At 35.6% G+C, this 18,387-nt stretch overlaps 1 protein-coding gene across 1 annotated transcript; it reads right to left on the bottom strand.

Moving 5' to 3' along the window:
* Positions 1-2: 2 nt before the first annotated feature.
* Positions 3-16,481, bottom strand: LOC134250684 (S1 RNA-binding domain-containing protein 1-like). Its single transcript, XM_062733049.1, has 18 exons — positions 16,225-16,481; positions 13,728-13,845; positions 13,161-13,299; positions 12,805-12,901; positions 12,123-12,285; positions 11,661-11,866; positions 8,788-8,945; positions 8,231-8,315; positions 7,082-7,174; positions 5,991-6,082; positions 4,904-4,986; positions 4,146-4,252; positions 2,149-2,319; positions 1,982-2,050; positions 1,328-1,486; positions 1,151-1,236; positions 959-1,054; positions 3-643 (listed from the first exon to the last, which is right to left on the bottom strand). Exons 1-18 carry the CDS (start codon positions 16,425-16,427, stop codon positions 384-386), a joined length of 2,385 nt encoding a protein of 794 aa, XP_062589033.1. The 5' UTR covers positions 16,428-16,481; the 3' UTR covers positions 3-383.
* Positions 16,482-18,387: the final 1,906 nt, after the last annotated feature.

Genomic DNA, 18,387 nt, shown 5'->3' with positions numbered 1-18,387 from the left:
AATATGCACAAGATGTTCGTTTTCTCCAAGACAAATCTCTAAATAAATCTTCCTAGTTAAAATCTGAAATATAATTCAATCCTTTTGATACACATACAGTGTAAATGAAAATTTGCATACATAGTCAATGTTTGAAAATACATGTATACCGGTAATTTCAGAAAATATTACTGGATTAACTTTCTCCATTGCAGAAATTGACAAAACATAATTTCATCAGAAATTATTATTGGATTAACTTGCTCCAATGCAGAAAATGAGAAAATATTAATTTCATTGGAAAGAATGATTTTAATTAACATGTAACTCCTTTGCAGAAACTTAAAGATTTTGTGTATCGTTTAACACTAAATTTCCCATGATGCACAACAACCTGTTTAAATTCACAGCTTCTGCTCCAAACTTAATCCGATTCGATTTGTAGTCCTGTCTATACTTATAACACGGACTTCGACTCGGTAACCTAGCTGTAGTTCTGTTCTCCTCATGTTAGAGTTGTGAATTAGTCCATCCCTCCCCACACCAATATCCACAAATGCCCCGAAATGAGTCACATTGGTCACTTTTCCCGTCAATGCTGTTCCCTCCTTAAGACTGGCAATATCACGAATTCCTTCCTTGAACAGTGGTTTAGTGTGTTTTTCTGCAATATATCAATTTATATAAATACATGTAGTTAGGAAATTGAAAATGTTGCAAATTTTCTTCCACATACTTTAGATAAGGTACATTTGTTAAACATAACAACTCTAATAGTAAAATTTAAATTTGTTTTATAATCTTGATCTTTAACTTAAAAATACTTTAAATAAAATCTCTGGGTTTTTTTTTTTTTTTATATGAAATAGAAAGGCAAAGTTTTTGATTGACACTCCCATTATTTAATCTCTGCTGTTTGATGCTCAGAAATAAACAATTAGTTAATTAATCTGTCACCAAGCTTTAAGGAGATAAATACCTCTGATATCATATCCACAGGGCTGAACAAATGCATCCAGTATCAGTTGTAGAGTAGGCTCCCCTATTTTTAAATCTTGGTTTATTTCCTTTATACCTATAGAAATGATACATTATCAGCAAAAAGTTATTTTTTCACAACTAATAACAAAGTCTTATTACAGCTAAAGAAGGGCATATTAAATCTACTCACTATGTTTTTTCTGGTACTCCTTCACTCGTTTGATACAATGGTCTTGACCTATATCTGATGATTTTATACCTATTTGTTCCTCCAACCTAAAAATATACAAAATAAATGGTCAACAGACAATATACATGTAGCATAAAAACAGCACTTTCATGTAGTGATCAGCACAATAAAGCTTACTTTTGTGCCGCATCATAAGACTCTGGATGAATCCAGGTTTGATCCAGAGGCTCCAGATCCCAGCTTGTCCGTCTCTTCTTCACTTTACTTGGAACCTTTGCATTTGTAGCTTTCCTCTTCTTTCCTTTTGATGTTTCTTCTTCATCAGAGATCAAAATCCTTCAAGAAATTACTATATAAGTTAGTAATTAGTTTACTAAGTAGTTAGTTATTAGTAATATTCAAGCTCTTGTGAACAATGCAAAAAAAGATTAAAACAAGAGGCAATCATAATCACCTGAATCTACATTCTCTTCCTAATATAATTTTTCATTTCTTTTTTTGTTTAGTTCTACGGCCCTTAAAAAAGAAGTGTTTCAAAACAAAAAGTTTATACGAACTATTATAAAGTCAATTAATGATCAATGTGTGATTTTAAAGTTGATATAATGTAATTAAAATATCATTTGCAACAACTTTTATACATGATTCATCAGATCAAAATTAAGGAAATTGTTTCATACAGGTGTATTTTTTTTTCACAACTGAGGAAATATACACATCCAAATAAATGAGAGGGGAAAAAGTCGTGTTGACGTTCATGTCCGGTCAGGTGAGTTGGTACTTCCAACACGTACCTGAATGACAAATTATTGAGGACAAGTTTTTACTTACGGATCTTCCGATCCATTCTGACTCATTGGAGGTATTGAAGAAACATCAGAATGGTTCATGCTTTCCACACTAGAAACAACAGAAATCAAAAGATTAGAAAAACAGTCAGCTCAATGAATGTCACTTTTTTCCTTTTCATACTGCTGATCTCATTGTCTGATACTTACTCTACGACATAAGTAGACTGGGAAATTCGGAGAAATCCTGCACACTGCTGAAAAGATTTGTCCCCTAATCCTTTGACAAACTTCAGCTGGCTTCTGTTGGTAAATGGACCCATCTTCTCTCTTCTCTCTATGAGACTCTTGGCTTTTGAAAGATTCAACCCAGCAACTCTTCTAAAATATTAAAATAAACAATTTTATGATAGCCAAATTACAGATATTGTATATAAGTCATTGACATTAGCCTGAAACTTAGTGCCAGCCTAACCTTAACAAGGCCTCACTGACTGTGACGTCATGCTCCACTTAACTAGGCCTCATTGCCTGTGCTCTGATTCTCACCTAAATAAGGCCTCATGCTTCTCACAACAAGGTCACACTGCCTGTTTTGAAACTCACCTTAACAAGGCCTCAATGTCTTATCTGATGCTAACCTTAACAAGGCCTCACTGCCTTATCGGATGCTCACCTTAACAAGGCCTCACTGCCTTATTGGATTCTCACCTTAACAAGGCCTCACTGCTTTATCTGATGCTCACCTTAACAAGGCCTAACTGCCTTACCTGATTCTCACCTTAACAAGGTCTCACTGCTTTATCTGATGCTCACCTTAAGAAGGCCTCACTGCCTTATCTGATGGTCACCTTAACAACGCCTCACTGCCTTATCTGATGGTCACCTTAACAACGCCTCACTGCCTTATCTGATGCTCACCTTAATAAGGCTTCACTGCCTTATCTGATGCTCACCTTAACATGGCCTCACTGCTTTATCGGATGCTCACCTTAACAAGGCCTCACTGCTTTTTGTGATGCTCACCTTAACAAGGCCTCACTGCTTTATCTGATGCTCATCTTAACAAGGCCTCACTGCCTTATCTGATTCTCACCTTAACAAGGTCTCACTGCTTTATCTGATGCTCACCTTAGGAAGGCCTCACTGCCTTATCGGATGCTCACCTTAACAATGCCTCACTGCCTTATCTGATGCTCACCTTAATAAGGCTTCACTGCCTTATCTGATGCTCACCTTAACATGGCCTCACTGCTTTATCGGATGCTGAAATGTAACAAGGCCTCACTGCTTTATGTGATGCTCACCTTAACAAGGCCTCACTGCTTTATCTGATGCTCATCTTAACAAGGCCTCACTGCCTTATCTGATGCTCACCTAAACAAGGCCAAACTGCCTTATCTGATGCTCACCTTAACAAGGCTTCCTGACTTATCTGATGCTCACCTTAACAAGGCCTAACTGCCTTACCTGATTCTCACCTTAACAAGGTCTCACTGCTTTATCTGATGCTCACCTTAGGAAGGCCTCACTGCCTTAAATCGGAAGTTCATCTTATACAATGCCTCACTGCCTTATCTGAAAACTCACCTTAACAAGGCCTCACTTCTTTATCTGATGCTCACCTTACCAAGGCCTCACTGCCTTATCTGATGCTCACCTAAACAAGGCCTCACTGCCTTATCTGATGCTCATCTTAACAAGGCTTCCTGACTTATCTGATGCTCACCTTAACAAGGCCTCACTGCTTTATCTGATGCTCACCTTAACAAGGCCTCACTGCTTTATCTGATGCTCACCTTAACAAGGCCTCACTGCTTTATCTGATGCTCACCTTAACAAGGCCTCACTGCCTTATCGGATGCTCACCTTAACAAGGCCTCACTGCTTTATCTGATGCTCACCTTAACAAGGCCTCACTGCTTTATCTGATGCTCACCCTCACTGCTTTATCTGATGCTCACCTTAACAAGGCCTCACTGCCTTATCGGATGCTCACCTTAACAAGGCCTCACTGCCTTATCTGATGCTCACCTTAACAAGGCTTCCTGACTTATCTGATTCTCATCTAAACAAGGCCTCACTGCCTTATCTGATGCTCACCTTAAGAAGGCCTCACTGCCTTATCTGATGCTCACCTTAACAAGGCTTCATTGCCTTATCTGATTCTCACCTTAACAAGCCTCACTGCCTTACCTGATGCTCACCTTAATAAGGCCTCACTGCCTGTATTTAGATCCACCCCAACAAAGCTGACACACTCTTCCACCACCGAGTCTAACGCTGCCTTTAACTGACTCTCTGGTATATCATGCTGAAATGTGCAAGCACACGTCTATCAATCTGTGTACAACACATAGTAAGTCAATTAATTTTGATTATTAATTACTCTGTTCAATTTCTATTTTATTTATTCATATAATTTTTCCTTCAATTAATTATTATCCCTTTTTAGCCGGGCTTATTGCTCAAAGAGCAATTGCCGGCTTATGTGATCCTGTTCAAGGCAGGATGTTAACCCCATCAGAATATAAAGGATTGAAAAACTCACTGTCAGTGTCTTATCATTTATATTGATAGTTTTAAAATAATTTTTTCATCAGAATATAAACGTGATTCATGTAAGAAATCCATTCTACTCTGTAAATGAGCCCGGCTCTCTGTACTTCTGAGTACTTTGATTTAAACTTTGCATTTCTATTTCAATTTCATATTTGATCTTTCATTTTTTAACAAAAAAATTACAAACTTAACAGGAATCTGGACTTAGCAGGGCCTTGAAGAAATCTGTTGGGAACAGAATTTACATTGATAGCTACTACTCAAAAAAAGTTTCACAAGTCCATACACTTCTTTTAGTTCTTTATCAAGACAATCAGCTGGGAACCCTTGGGCAAATTAACATTACTTGACTGTACGATTAATAAATTCCTGTATCTTGGTCCAGTTTCCATCATTTTCTCACCTGATACTGACCAACACCTATGTGCTTTGGATCAATTTTCACCAATTCTGCCAAAGGATCTAGTAATCTTCGTGCAATAGAAACTACAAAAAAAAAGATGCCCAGGTCATGTTCTTCAGCAAAGTCATAATTTCCCTTATGACAAATGAATTTATACATTTACATGTAAATAAATGAAACCTCATATTGTTGTTTCAGATTAAACCCATGATTACAACGATTTACACTATATTCAGGCTTCTTGTACAAAATACATTGAAGCTTTTCCTTGTTCTTGGTTTTAAATTGTTCACCAATTCTACCTTAACGTAGTTGGTGAAGCAATGCTTTAAAATTAATCAAACTTGAATCTACATTACAAGTGGATGATTACACATTTCTTAAACTAATTGTGACACATGCTCGCATTTTAATATGACTAAATGCATCCCTGCTCAGCTTTTCTGACTATCTACAGAAATAGATTTATTATATACCAAATGTGTATCACTCAATTTTACTGTTGATTTTACGCTATCACGTGATGTCCTGATCCGACTTTCCGGATCACCACACTGTGGTTTTCTGAATCCATATCACCACTCTCTGAAACTGATGACGTAGTACGCAGAAACATGACGTTATTTTTCTTGCGCATTAAAAAGTCCCTTGTTATTATGCTTTGTTTTATGGATAAATGTTGTACAATTGATCTCTAAAGTTTCTTTTAATACATTTTGCTAGTTATGAGGGGGTATATAATAAATTTATCATTATTACAGTAACTTGATCCAAAGAGCCGTATCACGTCTCGTTGACAGGCGCAGATAATCAGATCAAACTCGACGCTTCGTGTCTCGTTAGATCTGCTGATCAGCGCCTGTCAACTCGACATGATACGACCCATCGTATCAAGTTACTGTTATAATAATATATATGTATCATCACCTATACATTGCTAGAGGGTATACTTTGATGAAAATATCTCTCCCTCTCCCCTATTATTATATACATGTATATACTACAGAAGGAAACTTCACACTAAAAAACTGCTATCTGGAGATAGGATTGTGTCTTATTAATCCTTCTCCTCTCCAGTCATACATACCCGCACCCCTTAGTGTGGGGTCCAGATTGGGCAGTTCTGCCTGGGCTAACTCTGAACAGCTGTAGATAGAGGCCCCGTCCTCATTAACAATGCTGAAAAATAAACAAAGTTTTAGAATTTCCTTCCTATAGACAACCATCAGTTAGACATCACAGAAAATAATTCTCCTTAATCTGAGGACAGTCATGGAAGTATTGACTTTTTGAATTGACAACTGACTGATTGAATTTGGCCCCATGGTTCTGGACAAGAAGTAGAAAGCAAATAATGCATGAATACAGGAAATATGTACCAGTACATACATGTACTATTTGAAAACAGACAGCAATCATATGAAGAATTTAGGAAAATTAACTTGAAATTTTTAAGTACATGTAAGGGGTGTTAAGAAAGTTCGTTCCATCATGAAATATTTTCAAAAATTTCAAAGTAGTGGTTAACTAAAAAGATAAATTTTCAAGTCTGACACAATCACAAGAGTGTGCTTTAGATTTGTAGCAATTCATTTTTTAGAAAATCTTGTAAGAAATTATAGAATTTTTCTTCCATATGAAAATATATATAACATCTTTAGAGCACCCGAATGATAGAAATGCTGGTCATTTTGAGTAAAAATAAAGGATAATTTACATTTGTTTCTTCATAGCTTATATTGCGTCAGACAAGCTGATGAGTGAAGGTATAAAAACGATAGATAACTTTTCAAAAGAACAGCTGTGTCATTTTGAAATTTTTCACAGATCTGGTAATTTTTGCATAATATTTGAAAGGATGTTTTGACATGTGTACTGAATATACGTCACAAATATGCGCCATCTCTAATTTTTCTGAACAGACTTCATCTATTATAATACCTGCCCTCCTCTTATTGATTCAACAAAAGACAGTTAAAACCTTATCAGTAGCAAGAATGGACTCTGCAAACATGAAATATCACAAATTGTAAATATCTTCTTATCGTTTTTCTTCTCGAAAATAAAAGAAATATGTGGAACGAACTTTCTTAACACCCTTTATATTGTATAAATTTCCTAAGTCCAAATTTAGTTCAATTTAGGAAAAAATGTTTGTTTAAATAATTGAATGCTAACCAGTATTTTGTGGATGTTTTGTGGACGACTTCTGTGAGAATTTTTTCCGTCTCCCTGCAAGCTGTTCCATTTCCTAGGGCTATGTACTTACATCTACAACAGGAATAAATTAGTGTGAAAAATGTCCCTAACTGTAACGAGAGCTGTATTAATGGACCATCATCCCAAGTGTCAGTATATAGATAATGTGGAATTATTTTTATGCAAGGGGGTCATTGTTTACGGGAAAGCAAAATTTCAACATACCGGTACTTTGTTTGCATTTTAATTAAGGATCACATTTCTTTTGGAAAATAATAAGCATTAAAGCAATTTAAAAAAATAATAATGTATCAGTGGTTCATAAACCTTAAAGCCGCTTCATCCGAAACAGGCACATATTATCTTAAACAATAAAAGTATGTCATTACATAGATTATATATAAAAATTAATTGTAAGATTAATTTAATAGTTTATTACAACAATCCTTGCATGGAAAACATAGACCAAAAACCTTGTTGACAAACAGCAGTTCCTGACGGGAAGTTAAGATCTGTTTTGAAAACACCTTTGAAAAAAATACTTTTATTGGTTATATCTAATTATGAAGAGAATTCAAACCCGAGTATTTTTTCCATTAGTAGAATCCTAAGTCATGGTATATATCTTTTTAAAATTAAGAAATTAATTGAATATTATCCACAGTAATTTTTATATACAGAATAAAGGAAAATCAGACATTTTTAAAGATTTTTTAAAAAGGGAGTTTAGTAACGAGGGAGAATATTGCCCGTGTACACTTTGTTGTGGAAAAAATGCTCGGGTTTGTTCTTCATGAGTTATACATGTAAGCGATAAATTTAATTATTCGAAGGTGATTTCATGCAATGTCAACAAATGTCAACAAAGGATTATTTTTTGTGTGACCTAACAAAAATTATTTTTTTAACTTTTGAATTTTGATATCTTTAAAAAGAAAAAGACTTTGGGGATATAATTTGACAAAAGTTTAAATAATTTATGGACAATTATTTTTCAAAAAGAAAAACGAATATATATTTTTAGCGATCAGAATCGGACCAAGCGGCTTTAAAAGATTTTTTGTTATTATAAAGTAAAATAGTAAATATTGATACAAATTGTTGGGAACTAAAACCTGGAAAACAAACCCGTATCTCTCTGTTGCTTGCCCTAGTTTTCTCTTCATTTCCTGGGACATGTATAAGTATACAACATCTGTATGCAAGACCTGACCTAAAAAAATAAACTATAAATGTGAGCACTTCATTGCTGTCATTTTATTTCTTTCAAAACATACCTTTCCATCACCTTATCATTATCCCCTAATTTTGTGAAGGAGAGCAGACAAAAATTTTATTCATCTGTCAGTCTGACACAAAAAGTTTAACTTTGGTCACAACTTTTGAATGAAAAAAGCTAACACTTTTAAAATATTTCACCTGTATACTCGGTATTACCAGTGACAAGATCTTTTCAAATATATCATGATCTTGACCCTGTGACCTTGACCTTTGGGTCTGACCTTATTTTCAAAATATTTAAGATTGATTGTAATTGTTGAATAAGAAAAGATAGAAGATTCATAATTGACTTGTGCCAGAATATGCAAAATTTGACCATGTGACCTTGACATGGAAGTTTGGCCTCATTTTCAAAACTGCACTTAGCAGATATTAAGCCTTATACCAGAAACACCATAACCTACCAGTCTGTGAAATAACGGCACATTTACAGCCATTTTTGAAGCCAGGGTCTATTCCCAGGATGCTGTGGCCTTTTAAAGGGGCAGACAAAAGAAGATTCCGTAGATTGGAAGAAAATACATCAATGGAGGATTTCTGGGAAAATTTGGTTAGCTCTGATCTGCAATATTATTTTACTTATTAATACATGTAGTATATGCTAAAACTAGTGACAGATAAATTGAAACATTTCAAATTAAAACTATCAGGAAGACAAGTTTTTTTAACAAGAGGCCCACGGGCCTTATAGGTCACCCGAGTATCATGTAACAACTTTCCAGCGATTGTATTTGGTTCGTGTTTTAAGCCAAAAGCCATGAAATTCACAAATTTTGAAAGAGGCACCATTGCTTATCAAAGGGCAGATTTCAAAGCATTAATTTATTTTTAGTCAAAGTACCCCCCTGGTACCCCTGACCCAGCAGCCCTGAAATTATCTATTTTGAAAGAGGCCCCTTTCTTCATTATAAGGCCAGCATTTTTTTTATGTTTAGGTTTAGTTATGAACATGAGAATAAAAAAGTCCCGAAGGAGAAGGAAATAAAATTTTTTTTTTGATAAATCAATTATTAACATTTGTACATTCTTTTTTTATGCTATCCTAATAGGCTCCTTACCACTGGACACATAATGCTTTCAAATAGGAAAGTAGAACATGTAATTGCTTATTTCATCATCTGCCAGTTTGGGCCAGTTGTATAAATTTTGTGATGTTGATCAAAATATACTTTAAAAAATCAATTCTTTAAAAGTCTTTCAATATATCTTCATTTTTTTAATATGTGTTAGGTGAATGTGTAGACATTGTTCTAAAATTTACTTGATGCCTAAAATTATAATTCCTATCACAAAACAGACAGGGAGTATTGGGGAGTAGGGTCAACATTTTTCAATTAAGTGTAAAATAATTTTTCTGGCTGATACAAATGATACTACATGCCTGTATATATTTGTATATTCTTGCCTTTTAATAGTTGAATTTTTTTTTATTTCTTCAGGTTATTGTTTATCACTGTTTATTTCTTCCTCAAATGGACTTCACTTCTCCCATAGTTTTATTCATTACATCTGGTGCAAAAGCAACCCTTTTCTGAAGAATGATGCTTAGACTGTAAGCTATAACAGAGACCTAAACAATGTCCCTGGCAATATGCAATAGCTACCACGGGCAGTTTAAAACCTGGGGGTGGAAAATAATTTACAGTTACTTTTGAAGCGAATACATAATTATCTCACCAGCATGTCATTGTGCAACAAAGTCGTCAGCATTTTATTTGTCCTTTGAACGGGTGAAACGTTTTGAATGACACTCTTATCGATGAATTTTACACTAAACCAAGCTATCTTCTCAGATCTAACTTTATTTACCCGCCGTTTCATCGTAAAACCGGAAGTGCGAGTTCGTAAATTTGAAATCTCGATCCCGACTCAAATTTGACATCGGAAAGAAAACAAATTGTTTTATTTTTTTCTGAAAATTCAAAACCTTGAGCGGAGGGTTTGTAAAACTGAAAATAAAATAAATCCTGGCCTTAAATATGTAATTAGATCATTAGCATATTAACCAGGAGCAAAGGATAAGATGTTCAAAGAATTCATGCATTTCACTATATAATCATTAGAGCCCCACCCTAAAACAAGAACCCCTGACCCTGGGGCCATAGAATTCAAAATTTTGGTAGAGGCACTCTTGCTTATCATAACTATGTACTTAGTTAGTTTATTTAATACCCAGAAGCAGAGAAGAAGATTTTCAAAGAATTCATGTATTTTCATTATATAATCAATAGAGCCCCGCCCTAACACCAGAACCCCTGACCCTGGGGCCATAAAATTCACAATTTTGGTAGAGGCACTCTTGCTCATCATAACTATGTACTTAGTTGGTTTATTTAATACCCAGGAGCAGAGAAGACTTTAAAAGAAATAATGCATTTTCACTACCTACTTATTTAGCCCCGCCCTAGCACTAGAACCCCTGACCCCAGGGCCATGAATTTCACAATTTTGGTAGAGGACCCATTGCTGATTACAATCATGCAAACAGTTTGACTGCTTGATGTCCAGGAGTAAAGAAGAAGATTTTTAAAGATTGCATTAATTTTAGTGGTTTTGGCCCCACCCCTCAGGCCCCAGGGGGGCAGGGATCATGAAATTCACAATTTTTGTTCCCCTTCACCCATAGATGCTTTGTGCCAAATTTGGTTGAAATTGGTTCAGTGGTTGCAGAGAAGAAGCTGAAAATGTTCAAATGTTAACGCACGACGAACGACAGACGACAAACGACGACGGACGAAAACAGATAGCAATAGGTCACCTGAGTTTACTCAGGTGACCTAATAAAAGTATTTGGGAATTATTTTAACATTGAAATGAACCTGCTCATTGGATCAAACAAATAGGTACCAGACTCAATTAAAAAGAAACTGTTACATATAACTGTTGAACATGTTGTAGAACATATTGCAATGACCATGGAGATACAACAATTGACTGGACACAAAGATATTGTTGTGCCTTGGGTAATTTTGTGAAAATAAAAATTCTCACAAATAAAAAGTTATTTACAGTATATACAGTAGTCCAGCAAGCTTTTTGTAGAATTTTATACAGTAGATCACTTTATATTTCCAACACATATTTGTGAGACAGCTATCTGTTAATTCTAAGTGAGACAAAATTATCACAAACTGTGGTGATTATTGTATATAATCCTAACCAATACAATTATATGCTAACTTAGTAAGACAAAATTTTCGCAAGCAGGCAGCTTTGCAAAAGTACACAAAAAATTGCACAAAAATAAAATTCTGATAAAACTGCTTTACAGTAATACCTGATTTGTCGTATGATCTGAGGCTGTACTAGTCTGTTCCAGCAGTCCTCTATTGCCTTTCTTATCAGACTCCTGACAGCTTCATTACAGTCATACCTAATGTACTTCCTCTCCACAGAGCTATCAAATCGATGACGAATATTGTCCGGTATGGTATACTTCACTGTTAAAATTTTCTGTTCCTCCCCTCTGTTGATTGCTAGGACCTACCCATAAAAAGTAAACAATTAGCTAAGAAGTTAATATAAATTCTATACTCTCCAATCTCAAACAACTGGCCAAAACTAACGAGAGGCCTATTGGGGCTATAATTGGGCCATAGTGCTAACCTTGGTTAGTTGGTATATTGGGAGTTAATTACAGTTCTTACTTGATAATGTGTAATATACTTAATAGTTCCCAATAGTTACAATACTTTTTTGATATGTTGTAATACTTCTTTGAAATAGTTACAGTACTTACTTGATGTGGCTTGATAGTCTTTGAAGTTCCTTTAAAGTCAAAGTAGTTTTCAAATTTATAACTAGTTTGTTGTGCCTTCTCTGCCTTTTCCAAGGTTTTAGCACCCAGCTTTTTGGACACAACAAATTTGGAGCATTCAATTGAAACACCATTTGCCTTACAACTGCAATTTATATAAAAAAAACAACAACTGGTGAATACAGTATAAAAGTAACACAGAAAAATTTGTCTGCAAAATAAATGTGGGTAATTTCTAGGAATTTCTAAAGAAGAATAAATCTTTTCGGCCAATTGAAAGTATAGTCTGTCAATTTTCAAGTTTCTGTTCAATCTAACGCATACCACCACTTTATGGGAAAATCTGGTTACATGTCAGAGAAATGGGCAAGAATTATTTTTAGCATTGGAAAAGAGACTGTTTACTAAGATATTATTCCCATGGCTCAGAAGGAACTCTCACTTGAGTATTCTTGACCCAGCTATTCTTCAAAAGTCCCCCTTTTATACTTAAAATATTTGTCTCATTATTGGAGCCCCATATACCTGAAGGGATCAAGACTAAATCAAATGTGAATCCACGCTCAATGTGGATACTTCAGTATGGTATTCTGTACTATACTATTACAAATTTTTAGAGCCCCCACCCCCAACCCATCCCAGTTGTCTAAAAAACTGTACTCACAGATCTTTAATGGGTTTGATAACACTGTCATCCCTATTAATTATGTCTGCTATGATGTGTTGAATTCCAGTCTGAACTTCTTTCTCTGATGATAAACCTGTGAAATAAACATATGGTGAATTCAAAGCAATTTATTTCTATCCTGAATGTAAATACCAGTGAGCATTAAATTAATAAAGTCAACCAAAACCCTTATTTTCATTGTGAAGAAATGCATATTGCTCATTAAAATATTTTTTTTTTATCTACCAAATAAAAAATTTCACGATATATATATCATGGCACAAATACTGATTTATGTATCGATACAGAAGAATGTATTGTCCCAGTCTTAATTTTTTACGCATTGTTCTTACCTTTTACGTCTTTTTTTATGCACCTCTTTATGTCCACTCTCCTAGGATTGTAAATGCAGTCGTTGGCGATAGACTCTAAGTTTAAAGCTCTGGCTCTTTCTGCCAGAGTTCCCTTGTTTCCTGGTTTGTATGGAGCATACTGTAAAAAAAAAAATACAAGATAAAAAATTATTTACCATTGCTGAAAACTTATTCAGTGATAAACTAGTTCAAGACTTGAGTAGAAAAAACATAAGGTAATGACCTTATCACTGCAATTCTAAAGCTTACCTAAGGCAGGGGCAATAATACTGAGAACAATCTTTGAAACCTAAAATTAATGCTTACAACCCTTCTAAGGGACAGCCCTGATGGAAGGTTGTTCCCCCAAAGACATCAAAACAAGCTATTATCTGGCTGGTCTTTTACTATTCATACTCTGGTCATGGCAAAGAATGGAATCATCAAGGGAGTAAACCCAGGACCCATCGCTCCGAAATCGATCTCCAGGCAAGTATAAATCTACAAACTGAGTTAACTGTCCACCAGCAACTGAAAACATCTGACCACCACACAAACATTGCTTACCAAGTCTTCTATTTCAGTAAGAGACTCTGCATTTCTAATACTCCTCTTGATGTGCTCTGTGAGCTTGTTTTGCTTCTGTAGCCCTGTCAGCACAGTAAAAATCTTCTGCTGCACCCCTCTGTAACACAAAGCAAAGGAATAAGGGATTAATACACTGTTAAAACTAATGAGCAATAATGGCACTTAAAAAGGTTCGATTATATGAAAGACAATCACAATTCTTAGAAATCAATAAAAAACTGTTATTTGGTTCGATCGTCATGTAAGTACTATACAAGGGCGGATCCAGAGGGGGGGTCCAGGGGGTCCGGACCCCCCCTTTTTTCGCGGACCGAAAAAATATATACACCCCCCCCCCAAAATAAAAATAGAAATATTAATCAAGAAAAAGAGGAAAGAAAAAAAGAAAAGAAATAGACAGTTGGCGAGATTTTACCGAAAACATCAGCGCTGTACGTATACAGTTTTGTTTAGAATATATAACTCTGAAGCTGCTTCCAGTAAGGCATGAAGATTTAACTGTCCATAATATTCATGTAAATACTAGCCAAATGTTTGATTCTTAGGCTGAGTCATACACGACGATTTTGATAAAAGGTCGTTTCACGTGAAACACAAATATATGTGGAAGGCTGTTTGTTACAATATAAATCATTATTTTTTTATAAAACACATAGGGGCCTATTATACTATATTTATCACATAAACGTCACGTTTCAAAACTACACGTGGGGATGGTTATGTACGTGATTATCAATTTCAGTAATTTTATTACAAATACCCCAAACTATTCTTAAACTCTCAAGTTTGTGAACGGCACTGTGTAGGGGAGGGGTCTACTATTGAGTTTTATCTTCAGAGAGAGTCAGCTATTACTATTCCTGTTAAAAGGGGGAGTCCAATTTTACTTTTTTTTTCTTTTTCTTTCTTTTTTTATACAATTTGTAGGAAAAAAAAACACGTTGGGGTGTTTCCCTACCCTCCCCCATGTTATGTACATGTATATTTTTAAAGTAAAAAAAAATCTACATAGGCCTTCATGTGCAGATACCCCTTCCCCAAATTTTTTGGTTATGTGTGCCTACGAAATAAAAAAAATGTATTATGAAAATTGTATATCCTTGTATCAAAGAGAGAATTATAACTGAATATTTTTTAATGTTATTAATATGCCTCTGCTGTTGGACTTTTAGTCCCCGAGGGTATTCATAAGCCCAGTTTCGTCTAGTACCCCAGTGCTATCATGAAACGGATATATAAATTTTAATGTGATAAATTTTAGAAATAAAGGACGTATCTCCCTCAGGCATAGCTCTGGTCCTTGTTCGGATTTTGGCTCATGTTCGGCACTTTCGTTCAATGCTCGTAGCTCTTTATCTTTTTTAAGATTTCCAATAGTTTTGGTCTGAGCATCACTGAAGAGACATTATTTGTCGAAATGCGGATCTGGTGCATTAAAGTTCATACCGTTCATTTATTATGATAAATATAAAGTTTTCGATATTTCTGTTAGATCTGTCACTCCAGTATAATTGACCAGAATAGTAAATGCCTAAAGTTGATAGAGCAATTCGCTATAGATATTTGGGAGTCTGATCAGAACAGTGTGATATTGGGTTAATATCAAACAATTGAAGAGGGAGGGTGCTAGTTTATTCTCGCTCCATCTATCCACCTGTCTGTCCTTCCGACTGAGATTTTCCGGATTTTCGGGGGGTAATGGTTAACTTTTTCAAAGACACGTTACTTACGATTCCAATTTGTTTCCGCACAATTCTTCGATATCACTATACTATGGTCAACAAAAGGGGGGGGGCACCTATCCCTTCAATGAACATTTCCTATATTAAAGGTGATGTTGGGGGAAAAGTGGGGGGGCGGGGCAGGTCTTGGCGATTCAATTACTATATTACATTACTATATTATACAACTATTACGTCAAGAGAGATGCTTGCTCATTTGTTGAACATAGAAAATGCCATAAAATGAGGTTTAATTTTATTCCAAAATAGCTGTGATTTTGTTATTCATTAAAAAGTGTGTGTGGGGTGGGGTGGGGGCACAGACATACCCTTGCCCCCCCCCCCCCCCCGATCTGAAAGTGGGGGGCTAGTGCCCGCGCTGCCCCCCTGTGACTAGGCCTATGCATTGGGAGCGGTAGATGTTGCAAACATAAGAAAAAAATAAGTCAAAATGTTGGACCCCCCCTTTTTCAAATTCCTGGATCCGCCTATGCTATATTCTGTTACACATAAAAATATTTTATAATGTCTATTACAATAATGAAACCATAATTATAAAAACAATATTTCTTCTTTTAGCAGGAATCAGCCTTTGATCCAATGGGAAGCATTTCCAGATTAGAGAGGTTTGGAGGTGGGAATATTGGGGAAAGTGGGGATACTGCCGGTATTCCAATATATATATTTTCACAAGCTATTAAATTTTGTAAAATGTTATATGATCATTACCTGTGTCCTTTGAACTTTTAACTTACTTCAACTCCTCAGTTTGAGTTTTGATTTCACGAAGTTTGTCAACCTCCAAAGCACCTGTTTGTTCTTTCCGGTAGCGAGCGATGAAAGGAATAGTGGCTCCATTCTCTAACATATGCACCACATTTTTTACAGCCCATCGTTCAAGATTGACTTTCTCACTTATGACATCTTCTATTACCCAGGAGGGAGTGAACTCGCACATTTTAATGATCTAATACTAAATTGAAAATTCTCTGTTGACTTTCCCGCAATTTCTATTTTCTGAATCTCGATCCCGATATAAAAGAGTTGACATACATTATATATGCACGAATACTACGAAATGCCGACTTCGGACGGTGCTTCGAGACAATGGTTGTGCAATGTAAATTTTTATTATTATGCATTTCAAATTTATGGAATTTAAAAGTTCAATTAATGAACAATATTAGGAATAAGGAGTGGAAGAGGTATGCATGGAGACTAATATCAAGAGATCTTGAAGATAGATTAATAACTGCAAAAAAAACAAAGAACTCCATTGTCAACACAATTAGCTTGATTGGATTTCCTGACAAAAACTTACAGCAGCCAATTCATCTGTTCTTAGAACCCATCCTCGCCTTGTCAGTGGTACTGAGCCCATTCGTGGATGTTGAGTCACAGGTATTAATTGTTTCGGTAATTAATTTTTATCCCAATCATCATAGTTTTATAATTATACTATGGGTAAAAAATTTATTATCAAAAAAATTGCTTGTGTGTTGAGCCCCTGAAGATAGATTTTATTTTTCGAGATGACTGCAGCGACGCCTTTTGGGAAAATAACTAAATCTTGTTTGTTTTTTTTTAAATCCTTACTTTCAGCTAGCTAACATTTCATGTCTGACAAATTATTATACCTCTAATCTTACTGGGTGCTTCTGATTGAGAGAGAAGCAAGTCGGTTAAATATTGAACAACTAGTGCTAAAGCTTGTCAGGGATCCCACGTCCATGAATGGACTTAGCGTTGTGAGGATGCTTAGATCTGGATTCTGGTATGTAGATACTTGTCATATACTTGTAAGTCAAGGCTGTTCCAGATGAAACTGCTGATGTCTACAACAGAAAATTGAATGCAACCCCGATAAAAACTAGAGGCACTGTGAGCAGTGAGCTCACTAAATGATACCCCCCGCCTCCCATATGGTTATCATGGCAAAACCCATGTTTTGCTGTGGCCGGGAAACCCAAAATATGTGTCGGATCAAAAAGTAAAATAGGAGGTGCACAGTGGCAATATATAATAAAGATTCTGTGAAAGTTTCATTAAATTTCACTCAGTGGTATAGGAGGAGTTACGGGTAAGAGATGGGTACCACAAAGCGTAACAGACAGACGGACGGACGGGCAGACATCCCAATTACAGTATACCCTCCCACTTTTCAAGCGGGGATATAAAAATATTGTCCTTGAAGGCCGTATAGCAATCAACAGGAAAGCCCAGAATTTGACAATTACCAAAGCTTTAGATACGAGTGGCAAAGAAAGGTAAAAAGGCCACATAGTTGACATGCAAATCTGAAGACAAAGATATATTGTAGGGAAGAATCATGTTAAGCCAATATTGAACACTGCCACTGTTGATCAAGATCACTTGGGGTTTTGCAAAACCAGAAGTAGAGCGGTGGAAACAAGATGCGGGAATCGTGAATGACAGGCCGTCAAAAGGATGGATTACCAGTACATCACTAATCAAATCGCCAATCCAGATAGCCCCAACGTACCAGTCAAGCAAGAACGCCTTAACGTATCAATCGGATACCGATGCATGTATTATTAGTGATAATATATTTATACCTTAATTGACTTAAAAATATTTTTTTGTAAATTCACCAATGCTTATATATACTCCAAGCATAAGTTTTTTCTACAGGAATCCAAACTCGTGGTAAACAGTATTATGCAAGAAGCAACCTTCAACGAGTAGACGTTCGGCGAGGACTCCAGCAACACCTAAAGGAAGATGGCTTATAGAAGTTGTTTGTGTTATGTCAGAAAGTACATCAAACGATCCACTTTTGCATGGATTCAATTTAAATTCCACAGTTCCCAGAGAAGAAAAATGTACATGGACACTGTAAAGAAACAATCCTTGGAAGAATAAGGAAAACTGTATAAAGTGTTTAATTTCATGTGTTA

The sequence above is a fragment of the Saccostrea cucullata genome, unplaced genomic scaffold (assembly GCF_032062105.1).
Source record: "Saccostrea cucullata isolate Sc308-1 unplaced genomic scaffold, CSIRO_AGI_Scuc_v1 ctg10, whole genome shotgun sequence".
Classification (NCBI taxonomy): Eukaryota; Metazoa; Mollusca; class Bivalvia; order Ostreida; family Ostreidae; genus Saccostrea; species Saccostrea cuccullata.
This window is presented reverse-complemented; position numbering and strand designations above follow the sequence as displayed.

What these genes read in the sequence shown, in the direction of transcription:
- LOC134250684 (XM_062733049.1), bottom strand. Translation starts at nt 16,427, where the DNA reads ATGTGCGAGTTCACTCCCTCCTGGGTAATAGAAGATGTCATAAGTGAG. An exon ending in ATCAAACCCATTAAAGATCT is followed by an intron (nt 12,286 to 12,804) that starts GTGAGTACAGTT and finishes TATAAATTGCAG; the next exon opens with TTGTAAGGCAAATGGTGTTT. An exon ending in AGACTATCAAGCCACATCAA is followed by an intron (nt 11,867 to 12,122) that starts GTAAGTACTGTA and finishes TTTTATGGGTAG; the next exon opens with GTCCTAGCAATCAACAGAGG.